Source organism: Pleurodeles waltl, unplaced genomic scaffold (assembly GCF_031143425.1).
Source record: "Pleurodeles waltl isolate 20211129_DDA unplaced genomic scaffold, aPleWal1.hap1.20221129 scaffold_125, whole genome shotgun sequence".
Classification (NCBI taxonomy): Eukaryota; Metazoa; Chordata; class Amphibia; order Caudata; family Salamandridae; genus Pleurodeles; species Pleurodeles waltl.
The window spans coordinates 635,274-653,295 of NW_027149831.1; the positions used below are offsets into that span (position 1 = coordinate 635,274).

Genomic DNA, 18,022 nt, shown 5'->3' on the forward strand with positions numbered 1-18,022 from the left:
AGATAAGTAGGAAAGCAGAACAGTAGGTGATGAGGTGTATGATACCAATAGGTGGTGATTGTTATAGCCGTTTCTGTACTTGCAGTGTTGTAAGTGGTTTGCCGGGCTCTATAGTGTATCTCCCCCACTCTTTAGGGTTCAGTTGTCTACCCAGGTCCTGCTCCCATTGTGTCTGCCCCGGGGATTTCAAGATCAGGGAAGCCCGAAGTAAAAGTCTGTAGAGGGCTGAAATACCCTTATCTGTGAGCTTTGTCAGAAGCCATTGTTTGAAAGCTGTTAAGTATCTCTGGGCTCCTGGTTTTATTGCGGGATGTGTTACCCAGTGCCTGACCTGGAGATAGCAGAGTCTTTCAGTCTCTGGCATCACAAAGTCCTCTCACAACTGTTCAAAGGAGAGGACGCCGTCCTCCCCGAACAAATGTTATATGGAGCTGCAGCCACTTTCCTGCCATCAGTGAAACGCATGCCGGTCTAGGCCAGGCGTGAAGTCTGAGTTGTCGAATATGGACGTCAGGGGTGAGGGAAAGGTGTTCAAGCTCATGGTCATTGCTGGGTGAGGGAAAGGTGGTCAAGCTCATAGTTGTTGTTACTCTGTCCCACACCTTAAGCATTGGCCTGGTAATTGGGGAGGAATAAAGTCCCCAGGCTCATTGTGGTCTGATGAGGAAGGGCACCTTCCATAGGTGTATGCCCATGATCGCTCTGTCCATGAAAAGTTGTGGTTTTTCAGTCTCTGCTCTTGACCAATCAATGAAATAGCAAAGCTGGGTGGCTCAGTGGTGTAGCTTAAGGTTTGGGATTCCCAGGCCACATTCAATGGGGGACCTACAGCTATGCACATGGTGAGGGCGATTATCTGCCCACACGAAACAGGACATTGCCTGCTGGAGGGATTCGATCATGCCTGGCAGTGGGTCCACTGGTAGGGTTTGAAACAAAACGAGAATTGGAAGAAGAGAAATCATTTTGAGTGCTGTTATTCTGCCGAGCCAGCAGAGCGGGTACAAGCACCACTGGGCTAGGTCTTGCATTATTTGCCTATGTAGGGTGCAATAGTACAATGTAGCGGTGTCAGAGACCATTGTGGCCAGTTATATCCCTAGATAGGGAACGGCAGTCGTGGTCCACTGGATTGGAGGCTGCTGGAGAGTTGTGTTGCCATTTGTGGAGAAACCAAGATGTTCAGGGCTTTGAATTTGTGGATATTGATCCGAAATCCTGCAGCTATGCCAAAGTGACCTGCTTCCTCCATAAATGTCAGTAGCACTGAGCGTGGGTCGTTGAGGGCTACAACAACATCATCAGCGTAAAGGCAGATGGTGTGTTCCTCCCCACCAAAGTAGACCCCAGTGATGTTCGGGTTGTCCTGCACCCATTGATTGAAGGGCTCCATATAGAGCACAAATAAGAGGGGTGACAGTGGACTCCCCTATTGGGTCCCCCTAACAATAGGGAAGGGGTCAATGTTGTCCTGTTCACTGTAGCCCTCAGGTGGCCATAATTGCTCTTTATCCAGTTCCAGAACCTAAGTCTGAGGCCAAAACAAGTAAGTGTAGCTGCCAAGTAGGGCCACTGGACATGGTTGAACGCATTTTCGGTGTTGACTGCTAGGAGCAACACCTCACGTTTGGAGCGCTTGACTTTGTCAATGATGAGAAAGGATTCGCTTAGAGTTGTCACTGCATTGTCTCAAAGGAATGAATCCAGCCTGGTCACGGCTGATCATCCCAGCCATCAGCAGTTTCAGTCGGGCTGCCTAGTTAGCAACTTGCCATCGACATTGAGGAGGGAAATCAGCCATTCTGGCTCACATTTCTGAGCGTCCTTTCCAGGCTTGGGAATTACTACTATGGACCCGTCTCTCATGGACTTGGGTGGCGTATGTGGCTGTCTATAGAGTTAAATACCCGAGCCAAGACAGGTGCCAGTGAGTGGTAGAAGGTCTTATAAAAACTCATCGGGAAGCTGCCCAGTCCTGATGATTTATGGAGTTTCAGGCAAACAATGGCCACTATGGCCTCCTCCGTGCGGCTGGTTCAATTGATCTCGTCTGTCTGCATGGAGGTCAGGTGAGATATGTTCTCTTTCTTTAAGTACTCCTCAATTGTGTCCCTAGGTATGGGATGTGCAGAATAAAGATCCCTATATAGATCCCTAAATCGAGCAGGGATAAGTTCATCGTTCCTGATTTTTGAGCCCTCCTCTTGGGCCAGTACTTTGACACCTGTACTTGGCATTGGGCACAGAGCCTGTTGGCCAGTAGTCGCCCACATTTGTTTCCTCCCACATAAAAGGCGTGTTTTAGGAAGAAGAGAGAATATTCTGCTCTGTTGAGGTCTAGATGCGGCAGCTGTTTTCACACTGCCTCTAGTTGCCTCCACACGCTAGGGGCACCTGTGTTCTGGTGAATGCATTCATATACCTTAGCTTGCTGCTGTAGCTGCTCTCTCTTCTCCCGGCATAACTTATTGTCACCAGCGGGAATTGCTATAAAGGTTCCTCTGACCACTGCTTTTAATGCATCCCACAGAACCGCAACAGGGGTATCAGCTGTGTCGCTGGTCAGGGGATAGGAGCGGATGGCTTGTTCAACTTGCTTGACAGTGTCAGGTCTGGTTAAGAGTGTCTCTCAGTGTCCATGACCGATGTGCTTGGGTCAATGGAGGGAGAGTAATGTCAACCACTACTGAAGCGTGACAGGACAAGGAGCGGGGTTCTGTCTCCATGGTGGAGACTAGACTCTGCAGTTTCCTTGTGCCTAGAAAATGGTTGAGTCTAGCATAAGTGTTATGATCGTGAGAGTAGAAGGTGTAATCTTGGGACTGGGGGATGGACCACCCTCCACAGATCCTGCAGCTCTATCTCATGTAGTCAGTGGGCGCCTTCCTATGAGATATCGCCCAATTCCCCCTGCCAAGATGCTAATCAGTCTAGGTCATTCGGAAACACCATGTTGAGATCTCCCCCCAGTAAGGCCAGTTTCTTCCTAGTGGCCATTGTTTCCACAACTGCTTTGCAGAAGAAAGGCTCTTGGCCCTCCTTAAGGGCTGCCCTGAGTGCAAGGGTCTGCTCCCCTATACCTATGTGAAGTACCAGTAGCCGCCCCTTAATCTCCGCTATCTTATCCTCCACCCGCCCCTTAAAGGATTTAGAAATGAGGATTGCCACACCTGCGGTTTTACTGTTTGCTGAGGAGTGAAATTGTTGCTGGAAGGCCCTACATTTCAGGAGGTGCCAGTCTTTTTCAAGGAGGTATGTCTCCTACATATGTCTGCGTTTGTGTGTTCCAGGTATGAAAGAATGGCCCTTCTTTTCACAGGATTATTGAGGCCCTTCACAGTGAGTGTTACTATCCGTAGTGGATCATGTGTAATGGGAGGTTGTGTAAGGGCTTCACCCCATGTTCTGACCTTTATATTCCTGATGCGTGTTAGTAGTGTGTAGTTCCCCCTGGTAGTGAATAGGTTCCTTTCGGGAAGTCTAAGAAGCCAATATGAGTGTGCTCAACCTGTATTCCCATTAGTAAATGTAAACAAGAACAAGAATAATGTCCTGGGGCAAGAATAGGCCCACGTCTGAGCCATTGTCTTCCCTCGGTGTGTGGGATCAGGGTCAGTGGTCCAGCAGCTCCCTTTCCTCCCCGTGTCTCCTCCTTCTTCTTCGCACCCACAGCGCACCCGAGCCATTCCAAGTGCTTGACACCTGGCCCGCTGTTCTCCGTCTGTTTCTAGTAGATCAGGGCTGCCTTCCATCGTCTCCAGCACTGCTCTTCTTTCTTGCACCATAGAGTCCAGATCTGGTTTCAAAGCTCTGGAAGGAAATTGCCACTTGTGCCAGTGAGAGTTCCTGGAGCCTCTACGGTTCACTGTGTTGGGTCTGCCCTCCACATTCGTGTCTCTGTCAATGCCCAGAAGGTCAGTGGACAGTGAGCGAAGTTGGTGTAGCTGCCCCTTTCAGTGGAATATGAGACGGAATGGAGGCCCCCACAAATAGAAGGCTCCTTTCTCTCTAAGGTAGGATGTCACTGGGCGAAAGTCTCTTCTCTTCTGAAGGGTGATGGTGGAGAGATATTTGTTACACCTGACAGCCTTAGAGTGGACATCCCCAAAATGTTTGCCACTTTTTTGACACTGTTTTTGCTGGTTTTAGGACTCTGCACACTTTACCACTGCTAACCAGTTCTAAAGTTCATATGCTCTCTCCCTTAAACATGGTAACATTGATTCATCCCCAATTGGCATATTTGATTTACTTATGAGTCCCCAGTAAAGTGCTCTACATGTACCCAGGGCCTGTAAATTAAATGCTACTAGTGGGCCTGCAGCACTGATTGTGCCACCCACTTAAGTAGCCCCCTGTCCATGTCTCAGGCCTGCCATTGCAAGGCCTGTGTGTGCAGTTTCACTGCCACTTTGATTTGGTATTTGAAAGTACTTGCCAAGCCTTAAACTTCCCTTTTTTTACATATAGGTCTCCCCTAAGGTAGTTTAGTTTAGTTTAGTTTACTGGATTTATAAAGCGCATGGCTACCTAAAGGCTTACCAGCGCTGAAGAGAAACCAACAAACCAAATGAGGGCCTATACTGAAAACAGTAAAGTCTCCAGTTTCCTACGAAAAGAAAGTTTCTTGGCGGAGTTCCAGAAGAAGTCAATTCCAGAGACTGACTGCTCTCAAAGCCAAGGATCTGCCTCCCCGTCTGGCTTTCTTAGCACAAGGAGTGTTAATTAGAGAAGCTGATGATGATCTAAGCGACCTCTGAGGAGTATAAAATGTAACAATCCACCTGAGGAAGGCTGGACCCTTATTGTGAACGGCACTGTGCACAGTACACATGGCTTTGATACATTGTTCGACAACAGCTCTTAACATGCAATCGGATAAGCTTGACTTACAAATGGACCTAATGAATGTTATGGCAATACACATCGCCGACATCAATCGCAAGCTGGATCTGCTGGCCATCCGGCCATTGGAGCATATATCTAGTCAACAGCAAGTCTTTTGCAACTGTGACCCAGTAATAGACAAACTAAGCATGTTACCATCTATTTTAACAGAGATACTGCAGAAAGTTAAAACAAGCAACATCAATGAAGCAACTTTCAATAATACAAACCACGATTCAGGTTATAAAGTCACACTTCAAAAGACACCAGGCCTGGCGGCAAGTAGTCCTACAGAAAATGAGGCAAATACTGAAGGTATATACTCAATTAGTACGGATGAATCGTCACAGCTGAAAGAAATAGTGCCCACTAATTCTGAGTGTACAAACGAGCGCCCAGCTCGCAAACCAAACCCCTAACTAGGAGACAAAAAAAGCGAGCCAGGAAGGCAAGGAAACAAACAAGTGCCAAAGCAGTTAATGATAATCTTTACCCAATATTTTCAGTGCTCCAAAAACCACAAACCCAAGGCTCTGGGTCTTCAGGGAATCAGAAGGCCATAAATCACGGGAAAGCCACAAGGGATGGGACAGTCAATGGTTTAGGTCCGTCACCAACTGCCGCTTCACCAAAGTCAGCTGTACACAAAATGTCCCAGACAACAGTACAATTTTCAGTTTAACCCGCACGCCTCGGAGTTTAGGGTGAGGAAAGTTCTGGACCAGGCACCCCGTCAGAGGTGTCCAAGGGAAAAAACGTACACGAGTAGAGAAAAATCTCCAAACCAACCAGACACTCCAATACCGAGAAGGGACCAACTATGGTCAATAAAAGCTGGAATATTAAGACCAAAGGACGCCCCACACGCAGCGGCATTAGCCGCCACTCTATTCGGTGAGAACAAGAAGCAACTTGTGCCTCAAGTATCACCTTGCCAAGCGACCACTTCGCACACAGCTGCCACACAATTTGCAGTAACCTCCCTGGGTACCACAGCAGGCATTATGTCGAGCCTCAAGTTACACCCATGGAAAGGATCTAGCACCCAAGCTGGTGCTATGCAAGTCATAGAAATTTCCCCAGATACAATGTTGGGCAATCGACCAAATTACAACCCACTTTCAAGAAAAATAACTGATGAGGCAAAAGCACGGTCCGTAAATCATAAACTCTCACTCTCAGCAGTGAAGAGCTCCAGACAACAAGCCCAAGTCACAGCCACCCCTCTAGGGTGGTTACAATCACAAACAATCAAGGCCTAAAAAAACTATAGTTACGTTTCATAATATCCAAACTTCGACAACCAATTTCTTAAACAAAGTTTCCTCAATCAAACAAAAACCCAAGTTAGATAGGGTACCATATAGTAGCCACTGAGAGGGGGGCCAGTTAAGAAGGCCATAGACACAGAGATATATCGATCACCCCCACCAATTACAATCCACTCAGGCCACCGAGAATGACTGGGAATTAAGGAAGATCCTTTTTACCCCGCAATATAAATCATGAGGCCATTAAGACAGCTTAAATAGGGGTAACATTCTGAGGCTTCTCGTCGAGTTCCCATCAACTAAGAAAATCGTATCCGCAGACTTGACATCAGTGAAATTCCTCCCTGGTAGCGCTCAAAGTGGGCTGGAGCAACAAAGTGGAGAACAAGTGATATTTCTACATTAATTATGGCAGTCAAACAGCAATTCGAAATTTGGGGCATAAGGCTATCAGAACCATCTAGTCAACGCTATCCCTTTCCCCTATTGTTAAATTCTAGAGAAAAATTGCCAACGGCCAATTAATTCATAGGGGACCCGGAATCCGGGGAACTGGAACAAAGGCAGTTTAAATGGAAGGCACCTGACTTAAAAACCAACAGTGGCCCCCCAACTGTTCTTAAGGGAGAGCGAGATGAATGGAGATGGATGGCTCACACTTTAAATTCGAGGAAAAACAATTGACCTAGTGCATTAAATGCAGTAAAGACAGATCAAAGTTTGGCTGTCACCATAATGTCCTGGAACATCACCGGTGCAAAAACTATAGTATCAGATGGGTTCACAGCAATGACTAGCTGCAATTATTCTATAATCCTGCTTCAAGAAACATGGCTGGAGGACCCAGTCGAATTAGGAGGCTACTCGCTACACCACATTAGTGCCAAAAAATCAAAGAAATCAGGTAGGCCAAGCGGTGATCTAGCCACATACATTTCAACGGCATTACTTGTATCAACAGAGCAGTTGGCTTTCTCAAAGACCGACCTGCAGGCCATTAAAATCACCTTTAGTAATAATCAGCACGCCCCGCTAGTCATTTTTAATGTCTATGCCCATCCGCGGAAAAATCGGAAAGTACTGCTCTATGATGAAATATTGAATAGGGTGGAAGAGATAAGATGCGCTAATCCAGCATGGGACATATTAGTGACAGACGACTTCAATGCTAACTTAATGCACTCTCCAGAACCAGATGAGCAACTGGCAGCTGGAAATGCCATATGGTCAGTGCCGCTGCAAACACTGCCAGCGCAGAAAAGACTGGACACATGGGGTAAACAACTGGTAGAGGCACTAGAGCACATGAGTATGAGGGTACTAAATGGCAGGATCAACGATGATGTCCCGCAAAGCTTTACTCATCATAGTGCAAAGTCCGTGACAATAATAGATTATACAGCCGTGTCACTTCCTTTGCTAGCTCATGTTAGCAAATTTAAAATTAAACCTACTTTTCCATAGTGACCACTCATTTCAGCACATAGAACTCGTTTGGAATGCTCTGTGCCTTCTTCCAGCTATAAAGGAACTAGGGACAATAACATCTATCAACCTAAACCGCCTGATCTGGTCGGAGTCTTCATTACCAAGGCTGTGTAGAAACATAAAACATTTGCTTCATTTGGCAATATGCCAGGACCTACCAACAGTGAAAGCGTGGGCCACTTTTCTTCAGTCAGTACCCTCTCTTGGCCTCGTCAGGTGTCAATTGCCACATAATAATCAGGCAAGGTCTTCAAACCTACCAGTAAAAATTTTAGAACTAAGGAAGGATTTGAGGCGCAACCTTAGACTAATAAAAGATAGCTCTCCTACTGCAACTCGATGCGCCCCAAAAAAAACCCTACGGAAAAATTACAAGAATCAGGTATGGCAAATGCGAACCAAAAAGGAGGACGACTTCTGGCTCAAATTACTTCATAATTCACAGAAGGCTAATTCAAGGGCCTTTTGGTCAACAGTGAATGGAATCGGCCGGCAGGCAAGAACAATAAACTTCACATCAGTCCCAGAAGGAAAATGGGTGGAATACCTTGCCAACGTTTTCTTTAAACCACCCTCATCTGAAGTAAATCAGTCTCTGAAAGAGTCAATAAAACTCACAGACGTCAGTCAGAGCGGGACAGCGTTTAGCGCCAAGAACGTCGCCCTAGCCATCAGGAAGGGTCGCAGGGACGGGGCCCCTCGTCCTAATGGTCTCCTGCAAGCTGTCTTTAAGGCTGACCCTGAATATTGTCAACAACACTGTCAATCCTGTATACTGAAGTTGAGTGTAACACAATCATTAACCCAATATTCAAAGGGGGTTGTACAGCAAACCCAGCCAGATTGATAGCGTTAATTGACAGCGAGGCCAAATACTTCGCCATCTTAGTTCTGGCCGACGTGCTCAATTGGTCAAACTCAAACAACCTGGTTCCTTTGAATCAAACTGGTTTTAGGAAGGGATATGGTACAGTGATTAACATCCTTACACTAGGAGACATTGCCAACCGAGCAAAATGCTTAAAGAAAAAAATATATTTATGTTTTGTGGACTTCAAAAGTGCTTTTGACCGAGTCGATAGAGCACTTCTTTGGAGCAAATTGCGAAAGAGGGGCCTGCAAGAGCGAACTCTTAGATGCATAGAAATGCTATATGGTAAAACTTGGGTGCAGGTCAAGGTAGCAGATGGCTCAAAAATTTCTAGGAGGATACCGACAAATATAGGATTAAAACAGGGTTGTGTTTTGGCCCGCACCTCTTTAACCTTTTCACTGCAGATCTCTCCTTGAAGCTGGATGCAACCAACTCGCACTCTCCAAGGATGGGAAGTTTGACCCTATCACACCTTTCATACGCTGACGATATTGTTCTGCTAAGCCACATGAAAATAGGGCTGCAGCAGTTGGTCACTACTTTAGGTGAATACGCAAAGACAAACAAATTAGAAGTTAACACCTCAAAGACCAAAACCATGTCCATGGGATGTCCTTTGAATCTAGCCAACAATATAAAGTTGAATGGCATTACCCTTGAAACAGCTCGCTGCTATAAATACCTTGGCATCATCAACTCAATCTTAGATCCTCAAACTGTTCTCGAATGGGGCCCAAAGAGCCATCTGTCTTCTAGGGAATGCGAGCTGCGCCATGTCTTCCGAACGCAGAAAATCTTTTCTCATGCGGATAGACCCTAAATTAGCGGAGTTGGCACCCACTGAACTGGGACCCCTAGCTAATGGTCTCCTATTCGGAGAGAAATTTGTGAAAGACTTGGGCAAGTACGTCTCCACCTTTACAGCCCTTGACAAGGCCCAATCCTCCATGAAACTAATGTTCACAGGTGGCCTTTTTAACAGGGCCGGACGCTACAGAGGTCGAGCGCCAGGCCGTGGTTTCCAGCAGACCTCTCCCAACTATGCTCCTAGAGGTCAGGGATACTACCAACCTTTAGGCTTCTATCCCTCTAGAGGCCGGCGAGGCCGTGGACGTGGCTTCAGAAACCAAGGTTCAGATCGGGCCTAAGATACCAATGCAGGTGAGAATTATTCATTTTTCGGATGTGATTCTTGGGGGGATATTGGAGAAACACGCTCAAACATGGGAGAGCATTTCTCAAGACCCTTGGGTCCTTCAGACTGTCCGAGGTTACAAACTAGAATTTTATGACACCCCTCGACAGAGTTGCCCTCCGTTTCCTCTCCTTTTTTCCCTAGCAGAAAGCAATTTTATAGACGCAGAAATCGAAAGTCTGCTACGCAAACAAGCAATTGTACCTACAAGCCCTCATCCAAAAGGGTTCGTCAGTACCATTTTTCTAGTGCAAAAGAAAGGAGGAGGTTTTCGCTTGGTGTTAAATCTGAAGGACTTCAATCACTGGATAGTCTACCATCATTTCAAGATGGAGGGTATCCATATGTTGAGGGATCTCCTTCAAGAGAAAGATTGCTTAGTGCGGCTAGATCTCAAAGACGCCTATCTTTTGGTCCCCATTTTTTACCCGCATCGGCGGTTCCTTCAGTTTCAGTGGAAACACCTATGGTACGAATTCAAGGTTCTCCTCTTTGGTCTTTCCTCTGCCCCGTGGTGCTTCACGAAACTCCTCCGTCCGGTGGCCCAATTCCTTTGAGAAAGAGGCGTTTGCCTCATCATTTATCTCGACGATATTTTGATCATGGCACAATCCAGGGAGTTGGTCGCCCTTCATCTCTCCTGGGCGATTCAAATTCTTCAAGATCTGGGGTTATTGATCAAAAGCGAGAAGTTGGTAACGCTTCCCTTGCAAAGTATAGAATTCTTAGGTTCTCAAGTGGATTCTATTCAGACTCAGCTCAAACTACCTCTAGCGAAACAAACCTCAATCAAGAAAGAATTACGGAAAGCCCTTGTCTCTCCGACTATATCATTACGGATTTTAGCCCTACTGGTAGGGCTTCTGGCTTCTTCCATTCAGGCGATCTTTCCAGGCCCTTTATACTACAGGGCTCTCCAACGCCTAAAGATATTGCACCTGCGCAAAGGTCTATTTTATACGGATCAGATCCCGTTATCAGAGGAAGCCAAGACAGATGTTATCTGGTGGCTTCATCACATGGAGGCTTGGAATGGCAGAGCCATCTTTGCATCCTCTCCGGAGATGATCATAGAATCAGACGCCAGCCGCTGGGGCTGGGGAGCTCGTTGTGGCTCAGTGGAGACGGGGGGCCGTTGGTCTTCGGAGGAACTGAACCTCCACATCAACTGTTTAGAACTGCTAGCGGGAGCGTTTGCGATTCGTTCGCTCTCTCCCGACAAGGCCAGCTGTTGCATTCTGTTGAGGATGGACAATGTATCAGCAGTGAGATATATCAACAGTGAGATATATCAACCGCCTGGGAGGTACCAAATCTCAGATTGCCAGGGACTTTTGGCATTACTGCCTTCAGAACCAGATACATGTAATAGCAGAGTACATTCCGGGTCGAACCAATGTGGTGGCAGACTGGAATTCACAATTTTTGAAGGACAGCAGCGATTGGATGCTGCATCATTCAGTGTTTCAGAATCTAGTGAAGAGATGGGGTCCCTGTGTAACAGACCTGTTTGCGTCTCGACTCAATACCCAGCTTCTGAGATTTTTCAGCTGGAGACCGGACCCAGTAGCTGTGGGAACGGACGCCTTTCTCCGAAATTGGTCTCACAACATTCATTATGCTTTTCCCCCTTTCTCTATGATTCAGAGGGTCCTGGCTCAGGTAAAGAGACAAATGGCAGATATAGTGTTAGTGACACCGCTCTGGAGAGCCCAAGCGTGGTTTCCGGTGGCGATGGCACTTTCATGTGCACCCCCAGTACGTCTGCCGTTATTCCAGTCCCTTCTTCTGGATCCCTCGGGATCCCCTCATCCTCTAGTCATTCAGAAACATCTACATCTCATGGCATATATAAAGTACAAGAGGCACTCATTATAACATGAAAAATATTAGTACTTATGAGTCAGTATACATAGGCAATGTTTGTCATATATTTCTGAAAATTAATAAGGTTATTTCCAACATAATCCCCAATTACAGTATCACTGTCCAAATCCAAATAGTAGAATTAATTGATCTGTTGTTCCAAGATTGATATGATCCAAAGTCCAAGTCCAGATTTCTCTAATCAAAGTTCAATCATATTCTTCAAAAGATGATATAGCTTATTATTTAAACTTTAGCAGCCGCATCCAAATTGATAGCCAGTCCAGATTTTCTCAAATCAAGGTTCAATCCTATTCTTCAAAGGATGATATAGCTTATTATTTAAATTTTAGCAGCCGCATCCAAATTGATAGCCAACACGTGTTTCGTCAGGAGTTTCCCAATGACTTCATCAGGGCTAAACATATATGTAGATGCGTCCTATATCATAAGTATTCCTTACAAGTGAATCCCAGAATAATTCCGTTAAGCAACTTATCTGATATCATTTATATCAATCCACCTTCCAATGAGTCAAAACGTGAAGCGCGAGTACGCGTGTGTATCGATGAAGTATCAAAAAACTCATGGCATGGAGACTTTCAGGAGCCGATGGCAAGTGCCGGGAGTTTCAGGAGACTCTTTGTTCTTTTTGTCTCAATCCTGGGCCCCCTCCACCCATAAACAATATGAGGCATCCTGGAAGAGATGGGTGTGCTGGTGCAGTGAACGGGATATTGATCCCGTGGGGGCCCAGATTTCCATGATAGCTAATTTTCTTTCAGATTTGGCTACACAGGGTCTTGCCTACAGAACGATTAATAATTTCAGATCTGCAATTTCGGCAGGACATCCCTATGTGGATAGTAAACCTGTTGGTGAGCATCCATTGATTTCTAAAATTCTTCGAGGTATTCAGATGGTAAAACCTCCTCAAACGCGTTATTCAGTTTTGTGGGACGTGGATATTGTCCTTCGTTTTATTAGGTCCTGGCCTTGCAATGATGATTTGTCATGCAAACAGCTATCGGCCAAACTGACTGTTCTTTTATGCCTTATTTCATGCAGACGCGTCTCAGATGAAAAGGCTTTGGATCTGACAGGTAGAGTATTTACTCCTACAGGAGTTTCGTTTACTATTTCTAGAAGAACAAAGACTGCATCAAGATGTATTTCATACCCAGCCTTTCCTCATAATCAGAAATTATGTGTAGTTCAATGCTTGAAAGTTTATGAGAATATTACCCGGGAGTCTCGAAGAGATGCAGGAGGTCAATTGTTAATATCCCTTCAGAGGCCATTTGGTCCTGTCTCGTCGGCAACGTTGGCTAGATGGGTCAACTGGCTTTTGGGAGAAGCTGGTATTGATACCTCGGTGTTTGGGGCTCACTCCATTAGGGGAGCTATGGCTTCCAAATCCTTTGGAGCGGGTTCCAGATTAGCGGATATCAAGGCAGCAGCGGATTGGTCTTCAGATAATACATTTAAAGTATTTTATCATAAACCCATTGTGGATATTGCATCTAATGTGGTGGATCAGCTTTAAACTAGCATAATCCGAAGCCTCCGGTCCTGACATAGAATAAAAAAAAATTCTAGCTATCGCGTCAAGAATTTTCAATTCTATTAAGGACACGGAGGCGAGGATTATCCCACCCGTATTTTACTGACAATTACAATGTCTGATGTTGGATTATTCACATACAAATTTGTGATGATGAAGTGTTTTTCAAATTCATGTTTTTCCCCCCCTTAAGATTAATTCATTTCCAAAATTATTACAGTGCATTTCTTTCCATTTAGGTACCGTTTCCAAAGGAGATTGAAGTTTCGGTCTGAGATTTGATCTTTTCTGTTGTGTTTTTCGAGTTCGCCTACGTGTTCAGTGGCAAGTGTGAAGGAGTGAAATGTGATTCGTCTATCGCAAAGAAAGAGGAGGAGCGGTTGTCATGGAGACTCTTATAGTTGGGGCTTGCCTGGGATTGGGCAGTCTGGACTACTAATGTTTATGGGATTTGTAGTTTTTGTAGTTTGGAGTTTTTGTAGTTTACTATTGTTTGCTCTTTGGAGCATAATCCTCCCTCCATCGTTGCCTCAGCACAACCAGTCCACGAAAAAAAAATCAAAGCGCTAGGAAGCGGCCAGCCTTTCAGTTGGAATGGGGGAGAATAAATACAGACCAGTGCATATGTGAGGGGAAGAAGAAACAGACACGGGGCAGAGAGGAAACAGGATTTGGGTGGGGAGAAAGTAAAAATATAGGCCCAGATTTAGGAAACGTGGCACTTCAGTACATGAAGCGCCACTTTTCTTGCACCTCATTGTTCCCCCTAATGCCACAAGCACACGTAGGATCATTAGCGCCAAAAATGTTGATGCTAATCGTGAAAAGTACATACAGGCCCATTATAAACAATGGTGTGCCTCAACGTAACACCTGCACTAAGCAGGCATTAAAAATGACGAGATAAATGGCGCAGTGGAATTGAATAGATTCCTGTCTCAGGCATAATGTGGCATAAGGGTTTACAAAGTGGAGCAATGCCTGACATCACTTTTTGTGACATCACTACATGTGACGTCATTGTGATTTGCATATGAGAAGTGGTCCCCTCCCTTTCTTCCTCACAACTTGTGCCCTGTTTATTATTCACTTGCCGCTCCTCCCCTTCTATTTCTCACTTTATTTCTTTTTTCTCCCTCTTTCTTTGTCTCGCTCCCTTTATCTCTCGTTCCCTCTCTCTATATGCCACACACTCCTTCTTGCATTAGCTTAATGAATGTCACTGTCACTTCTGACATTCATACAACAAATCCTTCTGAACATTTGAGAATAAGGGACAACTGGTGTGAAGAGGAGTTGCCGGGTGAGCAATTGATCTTCCTAGCAATGATATGTTTTTGATGTGGGATATAACTATTTCACCACATTCTGCAAATAAAATCTGCTGGTTCAGTGGTTTCATTCTAGTAAAAATAAGAGCTCGGCAAGTCACAAAATTCATCGGGGTAGCCAAGCCAGAGCAGAGCTAAGGGTCACACTTAGTTATAAAGCCCAGAGAACGAGCGGATGCATCAACTGATTCAATGCGTGAATGATGCAGCAAACATTATGTAAAAGCAAGGTATATGCTCTGGATTAAAAATAGGCTGTGTCCTGAACACCTGTGCTTCACTGTAGTTCAATACATAAACTGCAGCAGCATTTGTTAGCAGTAATATGTACATTTTACCAATAGAGTTTCCCATCTCCAGAGCCCTGACAACATGTCCATAAGCAGATGACATGGTTTGCATTTGCTAGAATTTTTGCACTGCATGTTCTTACTGGGCTCAGATGCACAGCCTCCCATTTTATGAAAAAAAGCACAAAAAGCAGAGTTTGTTCGAGACATAGGAAGAACAAAGTTCTAGATGTGATCTTTGTTTCCACAACAATCAGACCCTCAGACAACCATAACTTCATCACTGCTCACTCTTCACCCGTTCATGGCGCTCATAGTTTTATGAGAAACTCTTTTTGCTGGGCCCCTTCATTCCACAATAATTCCTATCAAGAACTGTGCCATCATGCCTGATTCTGTCCTTTACCCAATTACGATTTGGTTGAATGACTCTCTGTAAATAAGAAACTCATAAAACACATTTATATACAATTAATCTAAAGCAGTTCTGACATTCATTGCAATGTGTTTGTTTTTCTTCTGTGTGCGTTTGCTGATGTACCAATAGGTTTAATAACTGACAACAGCTATTTACGCATTCACTGCACTCCAGAGGCTTTTCCCCAGTGTGTGTCCACTGATGAATCCTTAATGTTGAAAAGTCACTAAAACTATTTTCACATTCATTGCATTTGACTAAAGCTCCTCACACATTCACTGCACTTGAATGGCTTTTCCGCTGTGTGTGTTCCTTGATATATTTGTAGGCCTGGTAAACCAAAGCTCTTAACACATTCAGGGCAATTGAAAGGCTGTTCCCCTATGAGTGTTCGCTGATGAATCCTTAATGTTGACACGTTCCTAAACCTACTTCCACATTGACCGTAATAGTATTGTTTTTCCCCTGTGTGTTTGCTGATGTCTTCGTAGTTTTGATAATCAACTGATCCTCTTCACACATTCACTGCACCTTTATGTTTTTCCCCGGTGTATTTGATGATGCTTTTGTAGGCCTGATAAGTGACTAAACCTCTTTATACAATTCACTGCACTTCAATCTTTTTTCTCCTGTGTGCATTCGCTGATGACTCCTTAATGCTGAAGAGTCACTAAAACTACTGCCGGGTTCACAACAATGTTAAAGATTTTCCCCCGTGTGTGTGTGCGCTGATGCATTTGTAGGTGTGACAACTGACTAAAGCACTTCACACATTCACTGCATTTGAATGGCTTTTCCCCTGTGTGTGAGCGCTGATGTCTTTTTAGGTTTCCTAAGTGACTAAAGCGCTTCAGACATTCACTGCATTTGAATGGCTGTTCCCCTGTGTGTGAGCGCTGATGTCTTTTTAGGCTTGCTAAGTGACTAAAGCTCTTCAGACATTCACTGCACTTGAATGGCTTTTCCCCTGTGTGCGTTCGCTGATGACTTTTTAGGCTTGCTAAGTAACTAAAGCTCTTCATGCATTCACTGCATTTGAATGGCTTTTCCTCTGTGTGTGTTCGCTGATGAATCCTGAGGTATGAAGAATCACTAAAACTACTTCCACATTCAGTGCAATGATATGGTTTTTCCCCTGTGTGTGTTCGCTGATGTTTTCGTAGGTGTGAAAACTGCCTAAAGCTCTTCACGCATTCACTGCACTTGAATGGTTTTTCCCCAGTGTGTGTTCGTTGATGCTGTTTTAGGAGTGACGATCGACTAAAGCTCTTCACGCATTCACTGCACTTGATTGGTTTTTCCCCTGTGTGTGTTTGCTGATGTCTCTGTAATTCTGGTAATTGACTGATACTCCTCACACATTCACTGGACTTTAATGTTTTTTTTCCTGTGTGAGTTTGCTGATGGTGCTTTAATTGAGATGAGAAACTAAAGCACTCGCTAAATGAGTATGATATGTTTTGCTTGGTTAGTGTCTGTGGGTCAGTTATATATTTGTCTACATCCCAAGTCTGTGTTTCCTGATGAGCCATATGGCTGATAAAGCACTTGCACGTTTGGTTTCTGAATTAAAACTAATGTTCAATAGCCATTAAATACGTGCCACACTCATAATATGTATAAAGTATGTTGTAGGTGGTTGTGCCTTTAGATTGGATTATGGCTATGCATGCTTGTGGGTAACGATTCATCTTCCTTCTGGCCGGTGCAAATTGGGACAGTCCATTGTATTGTAGTCAGCAAAACTCCTCTTCTCTTCTACCCCTCCGTTGTGCTTTTCTCTGGTTGTTGTGGTTTGGTCAGAAGGGGTTTACAATACACCTAGAGCACTGAATGATGGTCTGTTATCATTTTAGAACACAGAGTTCTGCTATAACCACATCATACTGATCCCATGATCAAAGCTGGTGTTGGACACGTGTTTATACAAGAGGTAGCCTGTTATTGTTGTTGCTGCCTTCATTTTCAAGCAGTCATTTCTTCGTCTCGTGGTGTTGAGGTGCACAGCTCAGACTTTTACATCCACAGAATTGCCCTTAACGGCTTCTTCCAGGATCAGTTTATGTGCAGGTTCCTCTGTCGCTGACTGCATTGATGTTTTCCTGAATACCGAAGCGCATTGCTAGTGACTGTTTTTTGCAGATTTGCAGTTTTATCTTCATTATTCATAATAATTTCATGCATTCAAGGCTTGTTTTCTGCTGGATGTAAAGATATAAAAAACAAAATTACCAAAGGGAAACATAATGGAATGTGAATACAGAATATTTATTTGGTTGTAAATTACATTTCTTCTTTACCGTCTTTGAAAGTTAGCAAGGAATGTTTCACCATACACGGATATTTAAAAGCTTTGTTGAACATGTCACATCTCATTAACTTCTGAAAAGGAGGTGATTTACCAGTTGTCACAGTGTAACTCAGAAAAGGAGGGGAGCGCCCATGTGCTACTGGCGCAGCTTTAGGTAGATACACAGGGACAAGATTTCATTTAAACAAGAACTGATTGTGGAAAAAGAGAGGGATCGGGCTGGGCTGCTGTTATTTCAGTAACTCTTTAGGAAGTATATAACAAAGGTAACTCTTCAGGAACTATATAACAAAGGTTACTCTTCAGGAAGTATATAATAATAATAACTCGATTCACACTTTAAAGCAATGCTTCCCTGTTCACATTGGACCAGCTCAAATGCCAACTCCTGTCTTCACCTTACTGTTCATCAAGTCACCTTTGACACTTTCAACAGCTCCCCTGGTTCAAGCCTTTCTGTTTTTTTCTAACCTGGAGGATTGGAGCATTATTGCGAGTTGGGGTGGGCTTCCTATTGCCATAACATC

At 44.5% G+C, this 18,022-nt stretch overlaps 1 protein-coding gene across 2 annotated transcripts in view; it reads right to left on the minus strand.

Annotated features, from left to right (window-relative positions):
• Nucleotides 1-13,228: 13,228 nt before the first annotated feature.
• The window catches only part of LOC138273934 (zinc finger protein 79-like), a 47,094-nt gene continuing 42,300 nt past the window's right edge, over nt 13,229-18,022 (minus strand). The window contains exon 2 of one of the 2 annotated variants that reach the window (XM_069218916.1): nt 13,229-17,382. In XM_069218916.1, coding sequence (XP_069075017.1) covers nt 15,838-16,716 — 879 coding nt within the window. In that variant the 5' untranslated portion in view covers nt 16,717-17,382 and the 3' untranslated portion in view covers nt 13,229-15,837. Of the gene's footprint in view, nt 17,386-18,022 lie in introns of both variants that reach the window. The other variant, XM_069218915.1, reaches the window with a different exon arrangement.